General features: G+C 34.1%; 3 protein-coding genes across 4 annotated transcripts in view; 2 read left to right on the forward strand and 1 right to left on the reverse strand.

Moving 5' to 3' along the window:
* The window catches only part of LOC111427495 (facilitated trehalose transporter Tret1-like), a 37,408-nt gene that overhangs the window by 11,388 nt on the left and 6,668 nt on the right, over positions 1-19,352 (forward strand). The window contains exon 2 of the mRNA XM_023062667.2: positions 7,391-7,610. The gene's annotated coding sequence lies outside the window, so the exon portion shown is untranslated. The remainder of the gene's footprint in view (positions 1-7,390; positions 7,611-19,352) is intronic.
* On the reverse strand, positions 13-17,296 carry LOC111427494 (protein Skeletor, isoforms B/C). 2 transcript variants are annotated; one of them, XM_023062663.2, is made up of 8 exons: positions 17,047-17,296; positions 10,150-10,378; positions 9,054-9,165; positions 5,454-5,873; positions 5,366-5,386; positions 5,106-5,285; positions 4,132-5,052; positions 13-4,081 (listed from the first exon to the last, which is right to left on the reverse strand). In XM_023062663.2, the coding sequence occupies exons 1-8, from the start codon at positions 17,099-17,101 to the stop codon at positions 3,944-3,946; spliced, it is 2,076 nt and encodes a 691-aa protein (XP_022918431.2). In that variant the 5' UTR covers positions 17,102-17,296; the 3' UTR covers positions 13-3,943. The 2 variants fall into 2 exon arrangements, with proteins under 2 accessions (XP_022918431.2, XP_022918432.2); XM_023062664.2 differs by lacking the exon at positions 5,366-5,386 and having other exon boundaries at positions 17,047-17,295.
* LOC111427501 (uncharacterized) lies at positions 15,119-16,740 on the forward strand. The gene has a single exon (XM_023062675.2). It carries the CDS (start codon positions 15,905-15,907, stop codon positions 16,664-16,666), a length of 762 nt encoding a protein of 253 aa, XP_022918443.1. The 5' UTR covers positions 15,119-15,904; the 3' UTR covers positions 16,667-16,740.

Below are 19,352 nucleotides of genomic sequence, written 5' to 3' on the forward strand. Positions count from 1 at the left end.
AAAAAAGACAAATATTTTTTCACATCAAGTTTATTTATAAGTAAAACCTTTAAAACAGCTGTATAGACATAGAGATGATTTTAAATTTTACAAAACAAAAAGTTCGATTCATTTAAAATGAAAAATCGTGGAGATTATGATACAAAAGGCACTCCAATGTTGAACTCAACCTTATTAGAATTATTTTCAACATTACACGACCGTTATTTAACAATTTATTAAACAATCAACCCGATCACAATCGAACGAAACAAGTTTGGAGCTCCATCGAAAATTCTACAACCTACTCATCAAGTAAAATGTAAAAATTAACGACTCTTTTTTTATTATCTTTAGTAATAATAGTGTAATTACGTTATTTACAAGATCACGTAAAACATTTCAAAAGCTCAACTATATGAGTATAATACTATTCGTTAAGGTTAAGGTGTATAGTTATATAAAGATAAATGTTAGTATCTTGATTTGAAAAGGTTTTGTATAAGTAAAATTTAATTTTAGAAACGAAACAAATCTTTAAATTAATTGACCTTTTTTTTTCATTTAAAATAGCACCTTTTCAAATTAAGATTGTAAATCGCTCGGAAACCACGGATATGTTAAGAGCTACTACATTTTATTTTTAAATATAATAGTATTTATATATGTTATGTTATCGTTCATTTTTTTTTATTGTCAGTTATGAAAAAACAGCCTTGCGTGACGTTTTGTTATTATTATTATTATCATTTTAACTTTTAAATTGTAAAATTTGCCATTTAAAAAAATAACCCATCAAATATTAACCCTACTATCCTTCGCTAGGAGTATGTAACTGTCTCATATGATGTATATAAACACTTCACGGAAGAAAATATATACAGGGTGATTCTCAACCTATACACATAAACTTGGGGTTTTATTCCTCATGACAAATAATGACTAATTGGTGATAAACCATTGCAACTGTTGTTTAAGTACGCTTGTGTCATTTAAATGGTGTAATAACTTTAAAGCTTATAAAAATTATGACGTACAATATGGCTAACGAAGAATTTATGGACATGGTACTGGCATACTTAGACTGGCCTAAGTACTAGGATGTTGTTTTTAAGTTATGACGTCATCAACAAATTAATTTACTATTGCTAAGCGTTTTATTCAAATTTAGTCCATGATTTTGCCGCACCCTGTATGTAAAGATTATGAGCTAAATAACTACTTGGCAGGTTTAGACAGTTTACTGTCCGTAAAACGAACTAGAGGTGCAAATAAAACTATAGTTTCGCAATAATCAATAATAAAAAAAACTTTAAACTTTTGGGGGTTATTTTTTTGTGGGCAAATATACAAGATATAACATTCTTAAAAATTAATTTAAAATAGATTTTTTTGATTAATACTAATTTTTAATATATCAAGTCGGGGTAGCGACTCTTAAATGCCTAGATAAAAGGTTATTTTTTATAAAAGTATACACAGTTATAGAGAACGCTTATTTAATTATTTTTTTTTTAATTACGCCTAAGTTTTATTATCTTGTTTGATATTTATTGTCGATTTGTGCACAATATATCAAAAAAATTGTTATCAAACAGGCATTAACCTATAAAAAATCGTCTTTCTTTCATTCAAATTTTTTTTCGTTTTGATATACATATTTGTATACAGTGTTAATGTCTGCGCAACAATTTTTTCTTTAAATACGTAAAATTTACGTTTCCTTAGATTAAAAATGTACTTTTCTAATTAATGAAAGTACTTATTCTTAGTGTCCGATCGATACTCATGTTTAGACCGAAATCCTAACAGAAGTAAACCATGGCGTTGCCAAAAAAAGTGCAAAGTTGAAGGTCATCCAGAGAGCAAATCAACGAGCTTTGCTTGGTATCAGCTTAACAGCTAGAATCAGAAATGAATATCCAACGGAAAAGTGGCATCATGCAGCCAGACAAGACCACGCTTGATGGATAGACGCCATAAACAGAATTGCGGGAAGTAGATGATTTAAGGTGGCCCAGGGCAAACGAACAGACACATATGAAAGAGGAGTGGACAACCAATGAGTGCAGAGAGGGAGCGAGAGATTCTTATAACAGCGCTGGTTTACATTTATTAGCATGAAGCAAACTTTTCTGATTTTTGATCTATCTATGTGGAAACTTGCTCATGTTGAACTTGTTCCCAAGTTAAATTCCTGCTTTGTCTTGTTAAATCTCGTCTTAATCATCTCTGTTGTGTCAAAATAATAACATAGAACGTGTAAATGATTAAACTGGGAAAAGAAAACCAACCCGTACACATCATTTGATTGGAGCTCAGAACTGTTTAGAACAGGGAGAGTTCTGCAAGAGGATGAGAGAGACCTATGTTCAGAAGTGTACGATCACAAATTGAGGAAGAAGTGAAGAAGAAGAGTTTGATGGCTAAAGAGGGAAACAATTTTGACAGAAAAATAACAATGTATTTGTAAAAAGTACTTACTTTAATGATAAATATACGTTTTATTTTCATGGATTTGTAAATATAACTACAGATATTGGAATGGCGAAAACCGTCAGCTGATTATAGAAAGTATCCTGAAAAAATTCAGGGATTGTTTATCAATGGAAATCTAAATAGCGAATCCTATTTGGATATGTTGGAAATACTATTAAATTACTAATTGCTAAAGTTCTCAAAAATCAATTAGATGTAGAAGGAACTTTCCTACTTGAACCATATTTTCAACAAAATGTAGCTTCTTCTGACTAGACTTTGACTCTTCTGAACATCATGAGCACTAAGGAACCTTCCTGGTCGAGATCTGTTTTGAGAAACCTGTTGAAGGCCATTCTTAAATTGTTTGCGAAGACGGAAAATTTCAAAAAGGGGGTGAACCTGATTTGCTGAAAATGCAGAAGAATAATCTTGCTAATAATTAAACGATGGTAAAAGATATATGGTAACAGCACGTAAGTTACCTCAACAGGGAGCTGTAAATATACAGATTGGAGGTAACAACCTTAGATTGGTGAATCAGTTTATATATCTAGGCTCCATCATAAATCAAAGTAAAAACATCGATAACGATAAAAGCCCGAATACTAGCTAGCAGGTAATAGAGCAGCTTTTGCAATGGGCAAACTACTACGTTCCAAACTTCTAACAAGCACCTTGTTTTAACACCCTGTAGTGAGGTATAAATCTGATACATGGGCGCTCAATAAAATTCACCAAAAGTTGTTAAACAGGTTTAAACTTTGAGAAAATAGAACTACAGGAAGGACCAGAACTATCAACGTGGATTAAAGCCCAATGATTGAGGTGCGACACGTGTGTAGAATGCCACACAATGAGATCAAGAAGACGGCCAAAAGGACGATGGATGTACAATGTTAGAGAGGATTTGAGCACCCTGCAGGTGCAGAATTACAATTTAGCCCAAATCGAGACTATAATGGGCTGTAGTGCAATAGTGTGTTATGAATTTATTCGAAATCCCAATTTTAAGAAAGACATCGAAATATCGATCGGACACTACGTTATTACCACCCAAATAGTTTTTCTATTGACTTAATAATAATTGATTTGACCATCTTTATTCATTTTCGATTTAATCTCGTCAAAAGACAAAACGCCGATCACTTTTCAACTATACGTTAGAATTATACATATATTTAATAAAAAAGATTTCTTTTATATAAAAAATGACGTAAATACGCCCCGTAATAAACCCGCCCCATAATATAACCATGCCCAAGTAACTATATTTTTAATATCGATTAATTATTTAATTAATAATTAACATTGTGATATGGACTGACTCCTTTTTTAATTTTCATTTCATTTTGTTGCATATTCTTTATTATTGTATATTATTATTGTCATCGTTACCATTTCATTTTTTTTTCGCTCTTCAAAAATATTATTCTCTTTCAATCTAATTTACCCCATCTTTTTGTCCGTCGGCTTCGCTTGTATGTTAGAAAATTCGCGAGTTATATGGCGCCGTTAAAGCAGACAGAGTTATTAAAATTAAATAATTGTAGGGTAAATGAACTGATGTTGAACTTGCGTCTACCACATTTATTTTCCATCCCATATTAAAATGAACATAGCACTACAACAACAAAATTTATATGTTATGTAAAAAAATGATTATAATCATACCTGGTAATAAAGTGTATCGGGTGCTTCAATTGGAACTGTAAAATTTAACATCCCCGGTTCACCTTCTTCACAAGTCAATCTTAATGTTTGTTTATAATCTTCGAATTTATCGAATTCTTCGGCTCTATCAACGGTAATATGAGCATATTCACAATACCTTCCTGTCGCAGTGGGGTAAGGATGTCCTTGTTGGTCGAAATCAACTCCTGCATATAATTTTTCTTTCCTTTGTTGCGAAGGTAATTTTTGCCCATAACCGCCTTCCGGGGAAGATGTTATATAAAACGGATGATAACGAGCTTTATTCGTTGAATCATCACCGCCCTCGACGATAAAAGTGTAAGTTTTTCCCCTAACCAAAGTTAATTCCGGTATAAGTAACCCATCAATGTACCAGGAAATACCCCACGATGGTAACCCCGTAATCGCAGAGTAACCTTTCTTACCACCAGTAGGTCCAATTTTTGCATAAAACGTTGATCTATCCGAAATTTTATTCATGTCGAATGGTTTGGTTTTATTTTCATCTAATATATCGTAAATGCTGGGACACGCTTCGTAAACTTGACTGAAATCGATTTTTACATCTTCCATTGTTTTATCATTTGGATCATGAGCATTTGCTTCGCCTTTTGAATTTAATCGTCCAATTGCTGCGATAACACTTACGTTTCCACGGCTTGGAATCGCTCGGTCATTAACCGCTTCGTTCGTTTGTAAAGGTTTCGTGTAAGTTATCGAGGTGACACCATCGCTTTTTTCGCCGGAAATAAAAACGACATCATTTCGACCCCCGATTACCTCATCCGGACAAACACCTGTTTTTCCATCACATTGCGCAGTTGTTGACATGTAATAATCAACGGCTTTAAACATTTCATCATGGGTGTCGTAAAAAACAACAGTTACATCACCACCAATCTATTAAAAAGGTAAAATTAGGGAAAAAATCGAAAATTTTTTTATTATGTTACCATTTTTGAATGATGTTGATCACCGGATAATCCAAAAGCTACATATTGGTCGTCTTCTATTCTCGCATCTAAAGTAACCTTGATTTTGTCTTCTAATAAGGTCCAACGAACTTGGAGGCGTTTATCCAAAAATTGGCGACAATTCGATGTTGATCTGGTTGGCCCAAGAGTTGGAACGGTCTTTTAAAGGATAAAAAAATTATAATATAACCTTAAATGATAATAAATCTTGAAATTTTTGTGTTAAATTTTGTACTTACCGGGTTGTACCACCAAGGAGGCTTTATTTAATTATTAATTTAGTTACTTATTAATAAATAAATTAATTAAATTTTTTTTAATACTCACCGATATTTTAGTTTGATTCAAGGCTGGTGGAACATCAAGATCTTTCGGTATCATAACGTGCCCAAAATTTTGCGTATATTGAATACACCAAATACAAAACCAATCGATATCATAAACGGTTAAAGAACCAGGAAGTTGTATCTCGATATCTTCGCCTTGATAAGCTCTTAATGGTTCTAAACTTTTTAGTTCGTTCGGTACTTTAATGCCCATTCGATGCGGTTCGGAGCCGTTTCCAACCCAAAAATAAGCCGCGGGACCAGCGCCATCATAATGGAGGTTTGGGATATAAAAGGTTTTCGCGTCTAGAATGCTGATATTATCCGAACGTAAACCGTGAGCAAAACGTTTAAATTCAGGGAGGATTCGAACTTTTGGTATGTCGAGGTCTTGAGGAATAAAAACTTCACCAAAATTAATCTGCAAAAATAATCATTATTAATAACACTTTTATAAAATCTTACTCGGGTTATTCTCAAAATTGCTATATTTCGTGTTTATAGATAAAGTCGGGGTATTCCCCGAGTTGTCTATACAATGTATAAATTAAGGACAGTTTTAATAAAATTGTTATTCAGCGTTAGACAACTAACACTGGACCTAGAACCAGAAAGTTTCGGGTTAGTCAATCTAGCGCTGAATAACAACTAAAACTAGAACTAACACTAGCACTAGAACTAACACTAGACCTAGAACTAGCAACTTTCGGGTTTAGCCGTGCGTCTCTTAAGACGGCTAAACCTGAATGTTGCTAGTTCTAGTGACAGTTCTAGTTAGCGCTGGTTAGCACTAGAATTAATCTAATTAGTGACGTAATTTATCTTTAGGCACAAATTATTCAAATTATTTTTGTCTTTTTGACATTTTGACACTGCGTTGCTATGGAGATGAAAAACTTTCAAAGGTAACTTGATGACGACTAAAATTTTGTTGTGTAATTTATAAGAATGATCATCAAAGTTCAATATCTCAAAAATAGTTGAGTTTAGGTTTATGATGTGCTACATGAATTTTGTTTAGAATTTCTAAATGAACCGAAATATGGAATAATATACAGGGTGTTCCATTAAAGAAATTGAAACTTTGTTTCGTAATAACTTTTTGACTGACCCTGTATATTTAATTTGTCTTTATTGTAATAGACTTTAAAAAATACTAAAACTTTTATCTTAACATTTTTCGCTAGTTATCTTACTTTAGGAGATAATCGACTGTTTCCATACATATCAGCGACCCTGTATAATCATTTTAGCACACTCCGTTATTTGAAAAGATCCACTTTCAACTTCACGAAGGTATTGTAAAACACAGTTTTCGAATGCTATTCCTCTCTCACCTTCTTTTTTGTTGTAAATAATTTTAACTTTATCAAGTAATGCAATCTAATGGCTTAATTAGAATAAAACGAACCCTAACCATACTATAACTATGGACTTGAGGAGAAATGTCAGATAACGCAGCACAAGATCACAACAAATTGTCTAACTAGCACCTTTTTACAAAAAAGTGACTATGATTTAATTGTCGATGGTAATTGTGTCAAAATCAAGACAAACGAGTGAAGTGGAGTTTTTAATTTTGTTTTGGAATTTTTTTATTCATTACTTTTCAAGCACATCAAAAAGTCCACTTAAGCTAAATTAAGAATCATCTCACCCTAGTAACGAAACCGGAAACCCCTTGATAAAAAAGAGAAAAGGGAAACGAAAAAGCTAAATGACATACTCAATCAAAACCATTGGATTGAAAAATTCAAAGAATCTTTGATTCACTCTCTCTCTCTCTCACACACATTTTCTCCCATTCATTTCTAATTATAACTCCGCCTTTAATTTTACTTAACAACTTTAATACGAATTTATATTATAAGTAGCTATATTTGTATAATTACTTTTTTTTTGTTGATGCATATTATTATAAATACAATAATTTTACAGTGGCCATTTTGGAGTCGACGTCGCGACGCAGGTCAATATTCGGCAACTTGGGGTCCCATTGGCGGGGGCGGCGACCGTAGAGGAGGCGCATCCCCAATTTGCGAATGGTCGGTATGGTAGGTGGGTGGCGGAGGCGCGGGAATGAAACTCTTTGGAAATGAAAATTTTGTGCGCGTTCTCTAGCGCGTTTATCGACGTTTTATTACAAGTTTTATTGGGCGTAAGTACCTTTTGATTTCTCATTTTAAAACATTTTCAAAAACTCCAAAAGAGCTATTAACATTCACAGATCACAAATAAAATAACAAAATTTTCCCCATTTCATTAATTAAATGGTATAATTAAAATATACTTTGATGATATGCAACCAATTTGACAAATACAATATTTGACGTTTAAATGTCATTATTTGACATTTGTTAAATATTTTTTTAAATATTAGTATTGCAAATTTAAATCTTTATAAGCCTAATTAAAGCTATTATTTGGTGTACTCCTGTATACAACGTTAAAAATGAGGGGGTGGTTAGAATTGTATTTTATGAATTTTTTTTTGAATTGGGTCCGGACGGTAATAAACCCGGCCGAGTTTATGCCATTTAAACCTTTTGATCGGGAAGAACGGCGCGTGCCGGTAGGAAAGGGGGTGACGCCTCGGGGCGCCTTCATTCCAGTTATACTTCACGGAGTGATGATTCCATTTGTTAAGGGGGTTTGCCGCCGGAACGGACCCGTTTCGATACGGTTTTACGCCGACCCTTCTTCTCTTACACTCTACTACATCACTGCTGACTCAGGATTTTATATAAAAAGAGTTTAAGAAAATTCGTTTAAAGGAAACGAAAAGTAATAAAATTTCTAACCTTAATACTTGAGGTTAAAATCAACAAAAAATTTTCGATAAAATTCATTTCCTTCATAGCCTTTAATATAACAAGTATCTAAAATTTCGTTTAAACTGATGCAACAGTTCTCCACATATCTTGCTTATCGATCAGCATATTTTGATCGTCTACAACGCATTTTGACTTCTCTTGTATTATCTTGTGCCTGACGCTTGGTTGATTCGTCGTGTGGTAACTTGTCTATCATGTTATAGAAAACCGCTACTGATCTTTTGATTGACTTTTGATAATATATGTTTATCTCTCTTCTTCAGCCATCAGTTGTCCACTCCTAGACGAAGCCCTGTTTCATGTTTCCATGTTCCTCTGTTCTGGATCACCTCAAATCATCTACTTCCCTTAATTCTCATCTCTTGGACGGAGCACGTCAGCAATGATGAGGTGCTAAGAAGGATGGGAACTAACAGAAAACTCTTAAATATGGTAAAAACCACCCATCTTTTGATTGACTTTTGATAATATATATTTAGAGCAACTCGTCACCATGCATCACTGTTCGCTGTGGTTGAAGTCCCTTTTTTCTGTTAATACCAAATTTAATATGCGCTTAATATACAGGGTTTTTGCTATGTCTAGAAACGGTTGGTTATTTCCTGAAGTAAGATAGCTAGCGAAAATGTTAACAAATTAAGTATACAGGGTCAGTCAAAAAGTTCATCTCGAAGTTCTTAATTAAATTCATATAGCACATCATAACCTAAACTTAACCGTTTTTGCGATATTGTATATTACTTTAATCTCTAAGTTTATAAACTTACGGTAAATCTTCTACACCAAACCGATAGCCATTTGATATCTTTAATTCTGATTCCAACCGGAAGTCGTAATATAAGATCGCTGTTACTAAATTCACCGAGAGGTGGTGATTCCCTGAAAAAAAAAATTTAAATAAAAAGGTGTTGCTTTAGAAACAGAGGAAAAATAATAAAAATAAATGTCTCGGATTAGTGTCGAGTTGTCGACGGGGGTTTCTTTCTAAATGTTTTTATCTCGAAGGAACAGCGAAGGCGATTACCGGATATCCCCGTGGAAAACAGGGGAAAGAGATTTTCTTATTTTCCTTTTATTCTTAATGGATCTATAGCGTGAAACATTAAAAAAAAAGTAGAAATAAAAATTAAAACCGTTTTTCACGCTTTATCGATTTTCTCGCTCGCTATTCCTCTCTTTCTCAGTTTTCGGAAGAAGAGACGCATATACAAAAGCACGCCAAATCAATCTCAACGCCAAAGCTCCTTGTGCTTCCGATCTAAGTGGAAGACGTCATTGTTTTTGTCACGGTCTGTTTCTCAGTTTGAAGGCCCCCTTTTATCCAACAAACCGTTTCTATTAACCAAAAGCGTATTGTGTAACATTTTAAGAAGATTAATTTACTTTCGTTTTACTATTACAATTAAATTAAACGTTTATAATTACAACAAGGAAAAGACTTAACAAAAAAAGACTTATTTAAATTTCATTTAATTTAAGTTCCGTTTACATAATTTTAATGATGTTCACTCATTTCCGCTTTGAGACTTAATAATGATTCCAATTCAACAAACAGCAGATAACCGGTCAAAAAAGGGGGCGACGACGACGAATTTAAATGGAAATGAAGCCGTCAAGGCTCTCCGACAACGTGAGATATCACCCTGATTAAATATAGCGTGAGACCCCCTACGGTCCTCCCCATTCGTTTAGTTTATTGTCTGCTGTTGCGGATCCGCGTAAGTCACCTCAGTGTTCATCACCCCCTCTCTTTACTGAAATTTCATCCATCCCTTCTTGGCGTCAATTAGATAATTGGCTCCTTAATGGGAGATGAGAGGAGGAGACGAAACGAAGCAAAAAAAAATTATAAATAAAACATACTCTCCATCATATTCGTCTGGATAACTAACTATATTTCCTTGTGGACTTGGCCTTAGCGTATTTCCAACCCAAAAATATGTATCTTCAGCGGTTCCGTCGTACGAAAATCGATGAATGAATAAAGTTCGGTAATCGACTGCGTATACGGTTCCTCTAACATTATGAGCGAACGTTTCAAATCTACCGATCTTCGTTCCGTAGTATGGTTCCGAGTGTTTTCTACACAAAACTGAAAAAAAGAAATAAAATCGCATTAAAACTTTGAATTTTTAAAAATAACCTAAAAATATTAAATTAGTGACAGTTAGAACAAATCAGTCGATAAAGTAAATACCTATACATTTTTTTTAGTTAGTTATTTATAATATTTAATATTAATTTTTTATAAAATAGTTATTAATGGGCAATTTACTTTGTATTCTGTTAATAAAAAAAGGAATTTTACTGTAAATTAAACTCTAAAAATAATTTTTTTTGTTAAGTGGCGCCATCTTGTGTTAAAATATTAATAATCATCAATTTAGATTGTGGATTTTTTAAAATGTATTAAAATAAAAGTTCTTTTCACTTTATTTTCAGCATTGCGTGAAAATTGACAGTGAGAGGGTTAAAAGAACCCAAAACACCCTCTCTACGGAGTGGGTGACATTCCGTTCGTTCCAATAAATGCCTTTTCGAATCGAAAACATCCTAAACTGTCAGGCTTGAACTTCTCAACAACCGATAAATTAAGCGATCTCGTTTTTTTAGTATTTCCTTCGAAAATCTTCTCTGTTTTTAACCCCCTTTGTCAAAAAATGTTTTTAGTTTTTCCTAGCTTCTTTTCGTGTAAAGTAATGGTGGAACGGATATCAGGCAACTATTCGGCCTATCTGGCCATTTTTTAAAATCCTACTGGATACTTAGTTACCAAAGCCGGATATTAAAAACCTATTAGTACTCCAGCATTCACTGGGGTTAATATCTTCTGCACACTGCAGAAAATAATCAAGTTCAAAACAAATAGAACTTTTTTCATTTAATACAACTTTATTTATTTCAGGTTTGTCATTAGCAACTTCATGGTAACAATCCCAAAATGCTATATGAATTAAATCTTTTGTTGCAGCTTCATCTAGTAGATAACTTTGAGTTTCCGTCTTAAGAGATGCACGGCTAAACCCGAATGTTTCTGGTTTTTAGTCTAGTGTTTTTGGTTGAATCACTTTTTGTCAAAAATTGCTGGTCGAGGAGCAAGATATGTGGTGAACTGTTACACCGATTTGATGAAATGTATTGCTGACTATTTATGTTTTGCTAAAATTCATCTTTGGCCATATTGTTGTATTTAGTTGTATTAGCATGTCTGATGTGTGTGTTGATTTGCCAAAGGTTGCCCATGTCAGTTGTATTCCTGATGGCATATTCTAGGTAAATATATTCCTCACTTTTCACCAATTCGATGTCTATGGCGATATTTTCGCCGGTATTACCTAAAAGTGCCACCGATAGATGTATCTATAAAGTTATGAAAGCCTTTTATAGATATCATCGATAGAGAATCGTCTGTATGAAAATACCAAACAATTTTTTTTGTTTTTAATATCCCAAAAATACGTTTTAAAATTTTTCAAATTGCCGATTAAGTATAAACCCTTAAAAAAAAGTGTTGAATTTTTGCCGAGCAATGGAAATCAAGTCGGCTTGGCAACGCGGGGATAGGGGCAGTTATTTAAGCGAGTGGACGGCGAGGGGGCGCTCCGCATGCCTCCCTTCACTCCGCGCCACCTGGTGGTGATATCGATCGCGACCCGAGCGGCGATCATGTTATTATGCGGGAGTAAGTCCCGTATCCAGCGTCTCCCGTGGGATTTGAATTCAAAGCCTGAATCAATGTAAGCGGTCTACACTCCACCCCTTCTCCCCTTGGGAGTTTTACACGTACCACCCCAATCTTTTAGTTTATTTCGCATCTGTTAATATAAAATATTGAAAAAAAAAGTTATTTGTAGTTTAGAACTAACACAAAATTGGTGATATTTTATTTTGATTTTATTTTGAGATGTCCATAAATGTCTAAATGTTGGGTTAAAGATCTATCTTCACGTCCATCCCCCCTTTTATCCATAGACGACAGACGTCTTTGTATAACGTAATCTCTCGCGAAGAGATTGACAGATAACTTTGAGGCGCAAACAACTTCCCCCAGAGATTCGCCCTACTCACTCGAAATCCTTTTTATTTCCCTTTTCGATCCCCCCAATGGATCACGTCAAAATCCCAACGAAATCGTTTCTCAAAATAAAATAAAAATAATAATATGAAATACACACACTATCTTTATTTTATCACTTTTATGGTGTTGACGATAGACAAGATCACCAATTTGCGAAAAGCCCGGTTTACACGAAACCCATCGTAAATTACGCAACGTCGAGCTAAAAGGGGGGGCGCCACCCCCTCGGGAATATTCTCTGGATGAGGGAGAAGGGATTCAAACTCAATATATGATATGGATTTTGATTGCCTTGTAAGCGTGTGGCTCGGACGGAGTATCATCATCATCATCACCGCCGGTAAATTGATTCGGTTACGGCCGTAAACTGCAGACAATGACGTCATCGACGACAATCGTCACGCCCTCTATCGTTAACAAATCTCGATCGTGATCATGAATCTCGATAAGATGGTAATGAGAATGTGTCTGAGGGACGAAGAAGAACTCGAAGGGATGTTCGGAATAATTTAATGATATCATTAGAAAAGAAAATTTATGGTGATTGAGGGATCGATCAGCATAATAAGATAAAGAAAAAAACGAAAAGATTTTTTTTTATATATTTCATTTAGTTTTTGATTTCAAAAGAATGAGTGACGAGTAAAATATACGAACTCATGTGCGAAGATGATAAGAAACAAAGAACGTGTAACGTCGTAACGGGGGAAAACGTCCCGAAGGGGGAATCGATAGATACGGTGGGGGACCTAATCCGATAATACTCGCTAAGCCACGCCGATTTGAAACAATCGTCGCGCAACAAATTATCGGATAAAGAAACCATCAGAAAGAACCAGAATACGAGAAAGACGATAAATCTTTTTGGTGCATCTCGACTTATACCTTTAAGATCTAGAAATCAGACACCCAGACAAACAGACATCAAAAGAGGTCTCCTTTTCATCATCAAAGCGCCGAATCCTACCGCAAAACACACAAAATCGGCGCCCAAAGTTCAGTTTCAATGGAAAGGTTTTAGGACCACAAACGAAAAAAAAAAGAGGGAATGAAGCGAAAGGGGGTTCTTCGTCGAAAAGTCCTCTTCGAAAGCAATGAGGCGGAAGGCAAATGAATACGCCAAACGATCGATGCGTCATCTATTGTCCGAGAAAGAGAAAGAGAGAGAGGGAAGATGCTCGGGGGGTTTTTAAGAGGGATGTCGATGGCAAAGAGGGCGGCTTCAGGGCCACCAGTCGCGGTAACGAGAGACGTCCAACTCCCCCGCTTTTCGATTTTAATACCACCCCCGGAATAAAACCACTTCAGTCTATTACTACATCATCATCGGATCGAGTCTAAAGTCTCTGTCTCTCACCCCAGCTTTGATTTTTCCTTTTTTTTTTGGTCGCGACATCTATAAGGTTGCTTTCGTTTTGGCGGATTAACGCCCCTTTTTGTAATCTTTCTCTCATTTACGTTAATTATGTTTAATCAAATTTTAATTAGATAGAGAAAAGAAATTAATACATTTTAGAAACTAGATTGATATAATCTTAAAACAAAGCTGACCAGTTCATTGGAACGTCCCTGCAGGAATTAATCTGGGATAAATCAAGACCAGAAAACTTTTGTTTTTAGTAAAATAAGTCAAGGTCGCTTGCGGCCGAGGCTTTAGATTAATGTCATCTTAAAATAAAGCTGCCCAGCTCATTGCAATGTCCCGGCAGGAATAATTCTGGGCTAAACCAACACTAAAAAATGATATATTTTAATAAAATAAGCCAAAGTCGCTTGTGGCCGAGGTTCTAGATTGATATTATCTTAAAACAAGGCTGCCCATCGCATTGCAATCCTCCAATAGGAATTGACCTGGGGTAAAGCAGGACCAGAAAACTTTGGTTTTTAATTAAATAAGCCAAGGTCAGAAAACAACTCTATCAACTTTAAAACGAGACCATGCTTTGCCAAAAATACTCTGCCTACAAAGTGACTGCATCGACGATAATCTTCCTACATTTTCCATAAATTAAAAATAATTTTCTCGTTTCAAATTTTAATTTTGTGAGTGATCTCTTGCATTCGACGCTGTCTGATTGCTTGAAGTTATTGCGACCTTTCAACAATCTTACTCTCTATTTGCCACGGAAATGCCACTTTACGCACCAATTAATTGGTTTCTTAAATAAACTTGAGTTGGCTCAAAGATTTCAGCTTGTACAGCTTTCTGCAATCTTTCAAGCTCCAAATACTGAAGAACTCAAGATTAATCTCGTCGGAATCATTTCGATTATATTCTTATGTCTGCTCAAAAGCTATATTTACTTTTACAACTTTTCTACCATGTCATGATTGAATAAGGACGTTTGAGTTCTGAATTTTTTTTTCATCTAGACATGTCTTAGACAAGAATATGTATTCACCTCAACTTTATATGCAAAGTAAAAAAACAATCTCGATTCATAAAAATTTCTTTTTTGTCAATTTCGTTAGATGTAATATATTAGCTGATTCTTCTAGCATAGGCGTGAACATTTTTTCATTATTTCTTCTTTCTGTCAAGTTGTTGTGAAGCTAGTTAGCTAACATTTGGCAAGATTAACAGTTGGTAAGATTGAAATCAATTTCTGTCATATTGATGTTTGAATGTTTATTATTCATTAAGACTAAACTTTGTATATGATTTTATATTTATACTTAAATAATTGAAAAAAAATGCAACTTGTTGATTTCTTGTTATTGATTTGAAACCTGATATCCCAGAACAAGAACTAATCTTTTGTAATCGTTTTTGTCAATTTTGTTTACATTCACTTTTCAACCTCAACAATTTTTAAACAACTTTTAAAACAAAAATTAAATATTTCAAGCAGTTAACGCGGTCACAAAGCAAGCCATAAAGACAATAAGAAAATCAAGAGAAGGTCCGAATCATCATGCGTAAAGCCCGTTCTTATGTATACGGCGGAAGCAAAAGGATCGTAAGAGAAATGCAGAAATCAGAGAAAAATACAACACCCCGGACATCGTCAGATCGATCTGGTAGAGACAACGAGATTGAAATGAACATGTATCAAGAATGGCAAAATGTACAAGAGACAGTTAAAACTCAGTATCACAGGAGAAGGAGAAGCAGGAATGACGAACAAATCTCAAAAAATAAATAAGAAAGGATATTGCATCATTTTCCTGTTGACTAAACCAACTATGACTAAAATTATTTTTAAAACCATCAATTCGTAAACACAACTTGATAAGTTATGAATAATGTTTGTGTTGCATTTTGAATATCTGCACAAATCACTTAAAATAGGATCTTGAAAAAAATCACCAAACTTAAAATTGAATCAGATTAAATACGCATTGATCAAGATTCTTTTGGATTATAAACTTGGTTACCATGAAAACAAAATGATGGAATTAGTTTTCAAATTATTTTCGATCTGTCAAAATTTCTTTTTAATGCTTTCCATCCAAAATTCTTAGTTTATCTTTAAAATTGATCTAAATTCTTGTTCGACTATAATCTTTTACTTAAAAAGTCCAAAATAACTAATAAAAATGTCTTTTAAATGTCCTAAAATGGAAGAATTGGCTCGAAATTTAGCCGCCCATAACGTAATCGATGGAATAGCTAATGAGCTTAAGCAAGATTATCCATGTGCATGTGAATTTATCCTACCACCGCCACAACACCACCACCAACATCATCACCACCATGAAAATAAATGTCATTGTGAAGGTTGTGAGTGCCCATGTGCAGCACCAAAACACCAGCCTAAAGTTGAAGAACCACCACCGGTGATGGTTTGTTATAAAGTACCGAAAGAGAAAAAGCCACATGGAAAAACGGGTAAAGGTGGCGAAAAGGGTGATAAAAAATCACATAATGAAGGTGAGGAAGTTGTTCATCGGGTAACACAAAGTAAATCTCGCGAACTTCGCGGTGGAATTATGTACATTGGGTGTGATTGTGAAAAAAGAAACGGCTTACAAGACGATTGTCAAAGAACTGGATGTCACGGGTCTCCTCCGTGCTTAACAAAACCTCCAACATGCGGACCAAGTGAATTTGCCGGTGCAAAACATTTAGAGAAAATTTGGGGACCCAGGGCTTTATTAAGGAAAAAAGCTAAAGAAGCTACACTTAATTCTGGCGCAGAAGGAGGTGCTAAAGAAAATGGTGGCCAACATGGACATCATGGACATCATGGACATCATCATGGCCAACATGGAGACGATGAAGTTGATTATGAGTATCAATGTTTCCCAGCTTGTATAAAAGCAGTTGAACCTGAAGCGAAATGTTGTCCCTGCTCATAAAGAAACGTTGTAAAAATAATTTTTTTGTTTTAGGATAAGAATAAGTAACTGAAATATATAAATAAACAAATTAATTTGGTTAATAATATCTTCTCTAAAAGTACTATATTACATAAGTATCAAAAGATGGCGACACATTATCTGCGAATGTCAATTAATTCAAAATTATGATAAATACCAACATTAATAAAATAAAATCCACATAAAAATTTTGAATCAAAAACGATCAAGATTATTTAACACAAAGTGACCGCACTTAAACCATACGACGACCTACTTTTGCGTAGGAAGAAACCGCTTTCACTTTTTTCAACTCGAACGAGAAATCTTTCGCCAAAAATTACCATCATTGAGAATTAATAATTAAACTTTTTTTTTACCTGCACTAAAAAGTATAAAAATTCCAAACAAATGCCTTAACAATTTCACCTTCATGACCACCACTTCACCAATAAAAAAATCGCACTTAAGATTACTTTAACAACCAACACTAAACGATTTCGCTTTTAACACCAAAAATCACTGATGGGATGTTGAGAAGGAAAAAGAGATTGTGGAGAAAAAAATGTAGTAGCGCGTGCGTTCGTTTGTAAGAGTTTTGATAAAAACTAATAAAAATGATACTTTTTATGCGACGCCGTTGACGGTGGTGGCGACGGCGGCGTCGGTTCCGACTTGTACTGGGGATCTCAGTGCCTTTGACGGCGTCACTACGTTCCGGGAAAATGGGTGGAGCCACCCCGGAGGAAAGGCGGAGCTTTCATCGTTTGCGGAAAATCGGAATCCGCCTTCAAATTTTCCATGCACAGACAAAAAAAGTAAATAAAATTTTAAAAAATTTAATAATGTTTTCCAAAAAATATATCATTTAAAACAGTCAAAATTAACGGAGTATACGGAATACGGAGTATTTTAATACGTGTCCGTTATAGCCAAAAATCCGTTATCTGAATAATTTTAATGCATAGAAATTCAGACAGCTATCCTCACCGTTGCGTTTTCTATTAGAAAAATATATAACAATCTAGCGCTGAATAACAACTAAAACTAGAACTAACACTAGAATTAGAACTAACACTAAACGTAGAACTAGAAATATTTGGGTTTAGCCATGCGGCCTTTAAGCCGGCTAAACCCGAACGTTTCTAGTTCTATGTTTAGTGTTAGTTCTACTTTCAGCTCAATAAAAAATACAACAATCTAGCACTAAATAACATCTAAAACTAGACTAATAGTAGACCTAGAACACGGCTAATACTCTTATTGCCTTTATGGCTTGCGTTGTGACACTGTTCTTTTGATTCCTATATGCATTGATTTGTATTCCAAGATAGTCGAATTGGAATACCTACTCAATGATCTGTTTTTGCACTACAACTTTGCATCTAATGGGTGATTTTGCGATGACTTCATATTTACCTTGTGACATGCTTCGTTGAATGCGTTTAGAAACCATTGTAGTCCATCCTTCGATTCTGCGATGATGATGGCGTCGTCATACAATCTTTATTGCTGTTCTTCTCAGTGTATATCCACCATTTACTCCATCTAAAATTAAATTCCGTTAGTTAAATAATTATCGGATTCCGGCTTTGTCTTGTTAAGATCGTTTCTATGATGTTTGGGTGTATGTTTTTTGCAATGAAGAGTTAAAGCACGCCGGAGAGTCTCACTCTGCTGAATGCCATGAATTAATAGATATTTGAACTGCTTGAAAAATTTTATTTTTGTGTTAAAAGTTCACGAAGCTCTTCTAAATTTTGAGGTTGAGGTTGAAAAGTGAGTGTAAACAAAATTGACAAAAACGATTAGAAAATATTAGTTCCTGTTCTGAGATATCAGGTTTCAAATCAATAACAACAAATCAACAAGTTGCAATCTTTTCCTGGCGTTCAGGTTATATCAATTATTTGAGTATAAATAACTTACCTTGCTTGTAATTTCATTCATTTACCCATTTCGAATTAGATACAACCTTTAAATCCAATTAATTATGTGTTTTTCATTAAAAAAACTTAAATTCAACGTCAATTTTGACAAGCACCTGCAATATTTGGATCTTAATCACCATGGTAACCGAGTCAAGTTGGATAACCTTAAAATAATAAAATTTTATTCCGATTTTTTTATCAATTCTAACCTAATTTTTGTTAATTTTAAAACAATTTGAATGCTTTACGATTATCTCGCATTCATAACAAATTCGTTAATTGTAGTTAATTTAAATCGATTCTAATTAAGAGAAATAAATTAAAATTTTTTTTTGATTTAATCCATTTACCTTGTTTATAATACCTTAGATACACCAATTTTGAGTTAAATACAGCCTTTTAAACCAATTAAATAAGACTTTTTCCTTAAGAAAACTTAAATTCAATTTGAATTTTGACAAGCATCTGCAATATTTGGATCTCAATCACCATGGTAACCGAGTCAAGTTGGATAACCTAACAATAATAAAATTATAACCGTTAATATTTCGCTTTATATTTTAATATTTTTTTAATTTTTTTTTACCCTTATTAAACTTCATTTTGACTTATATTATTTTTAGAATCAAATTAAAGGTTAGAAATGTCACTAAGGTGACTTAGTGTCATCAGCGTTGCCAACCTATGCCCAACAAATGTCCGTAGAATCAATTTTTCAGAAATTGTTATTTGATGAAGGTTTACAAACGAATTTA

This window comes from Onthophagus taurus, chromosome 2 (assembly GCF_036711975.1).
Source record: "Onthophagus taurus isolate NC chromosome 2, IU_Otau_3.0, whole genome shotgun sequence".
In the NCBI taxonomy this organism is placed as follows: domain Eukaryota; kingdom Metazoa; phylum Arthropoda; class Insecta; order Coleoptera; family Scarabaeidae; genus Onthophagus; species Onthophagus taurus.

Bases quoted from the DNA above. Each gene is read 5' to 3' on its own strand.
- LOC111427501 (XM_023062675.2), top strand. From the start codon at position 15,905: ATGTCTTTTAAATGTCCTAAAATGGAAGAATTGGCTCGAAATTTAGCC.
- LOC111427494 (XM_023062663.2), bottom strand. From the start codon at position 17,101: ATGAAGGTGAAATTGTTAAGGCATTTGTTTGGAATTTTTATACTTTTT. The intron at 5,387-5,453 runs GTGAGTATTAAA...AATTAAATAAAG, and splicing joins TGAATCAAACTAAAATATCG to CCTCCTTGGTGGTACAACCC. The intron at 5,053-5,105 runs GTAACATAATAA...CCTTTTTAATAG, and splicing joins ATCAACATCATTCAAAAATG to ATTGGTGGTGATGTAACTGT.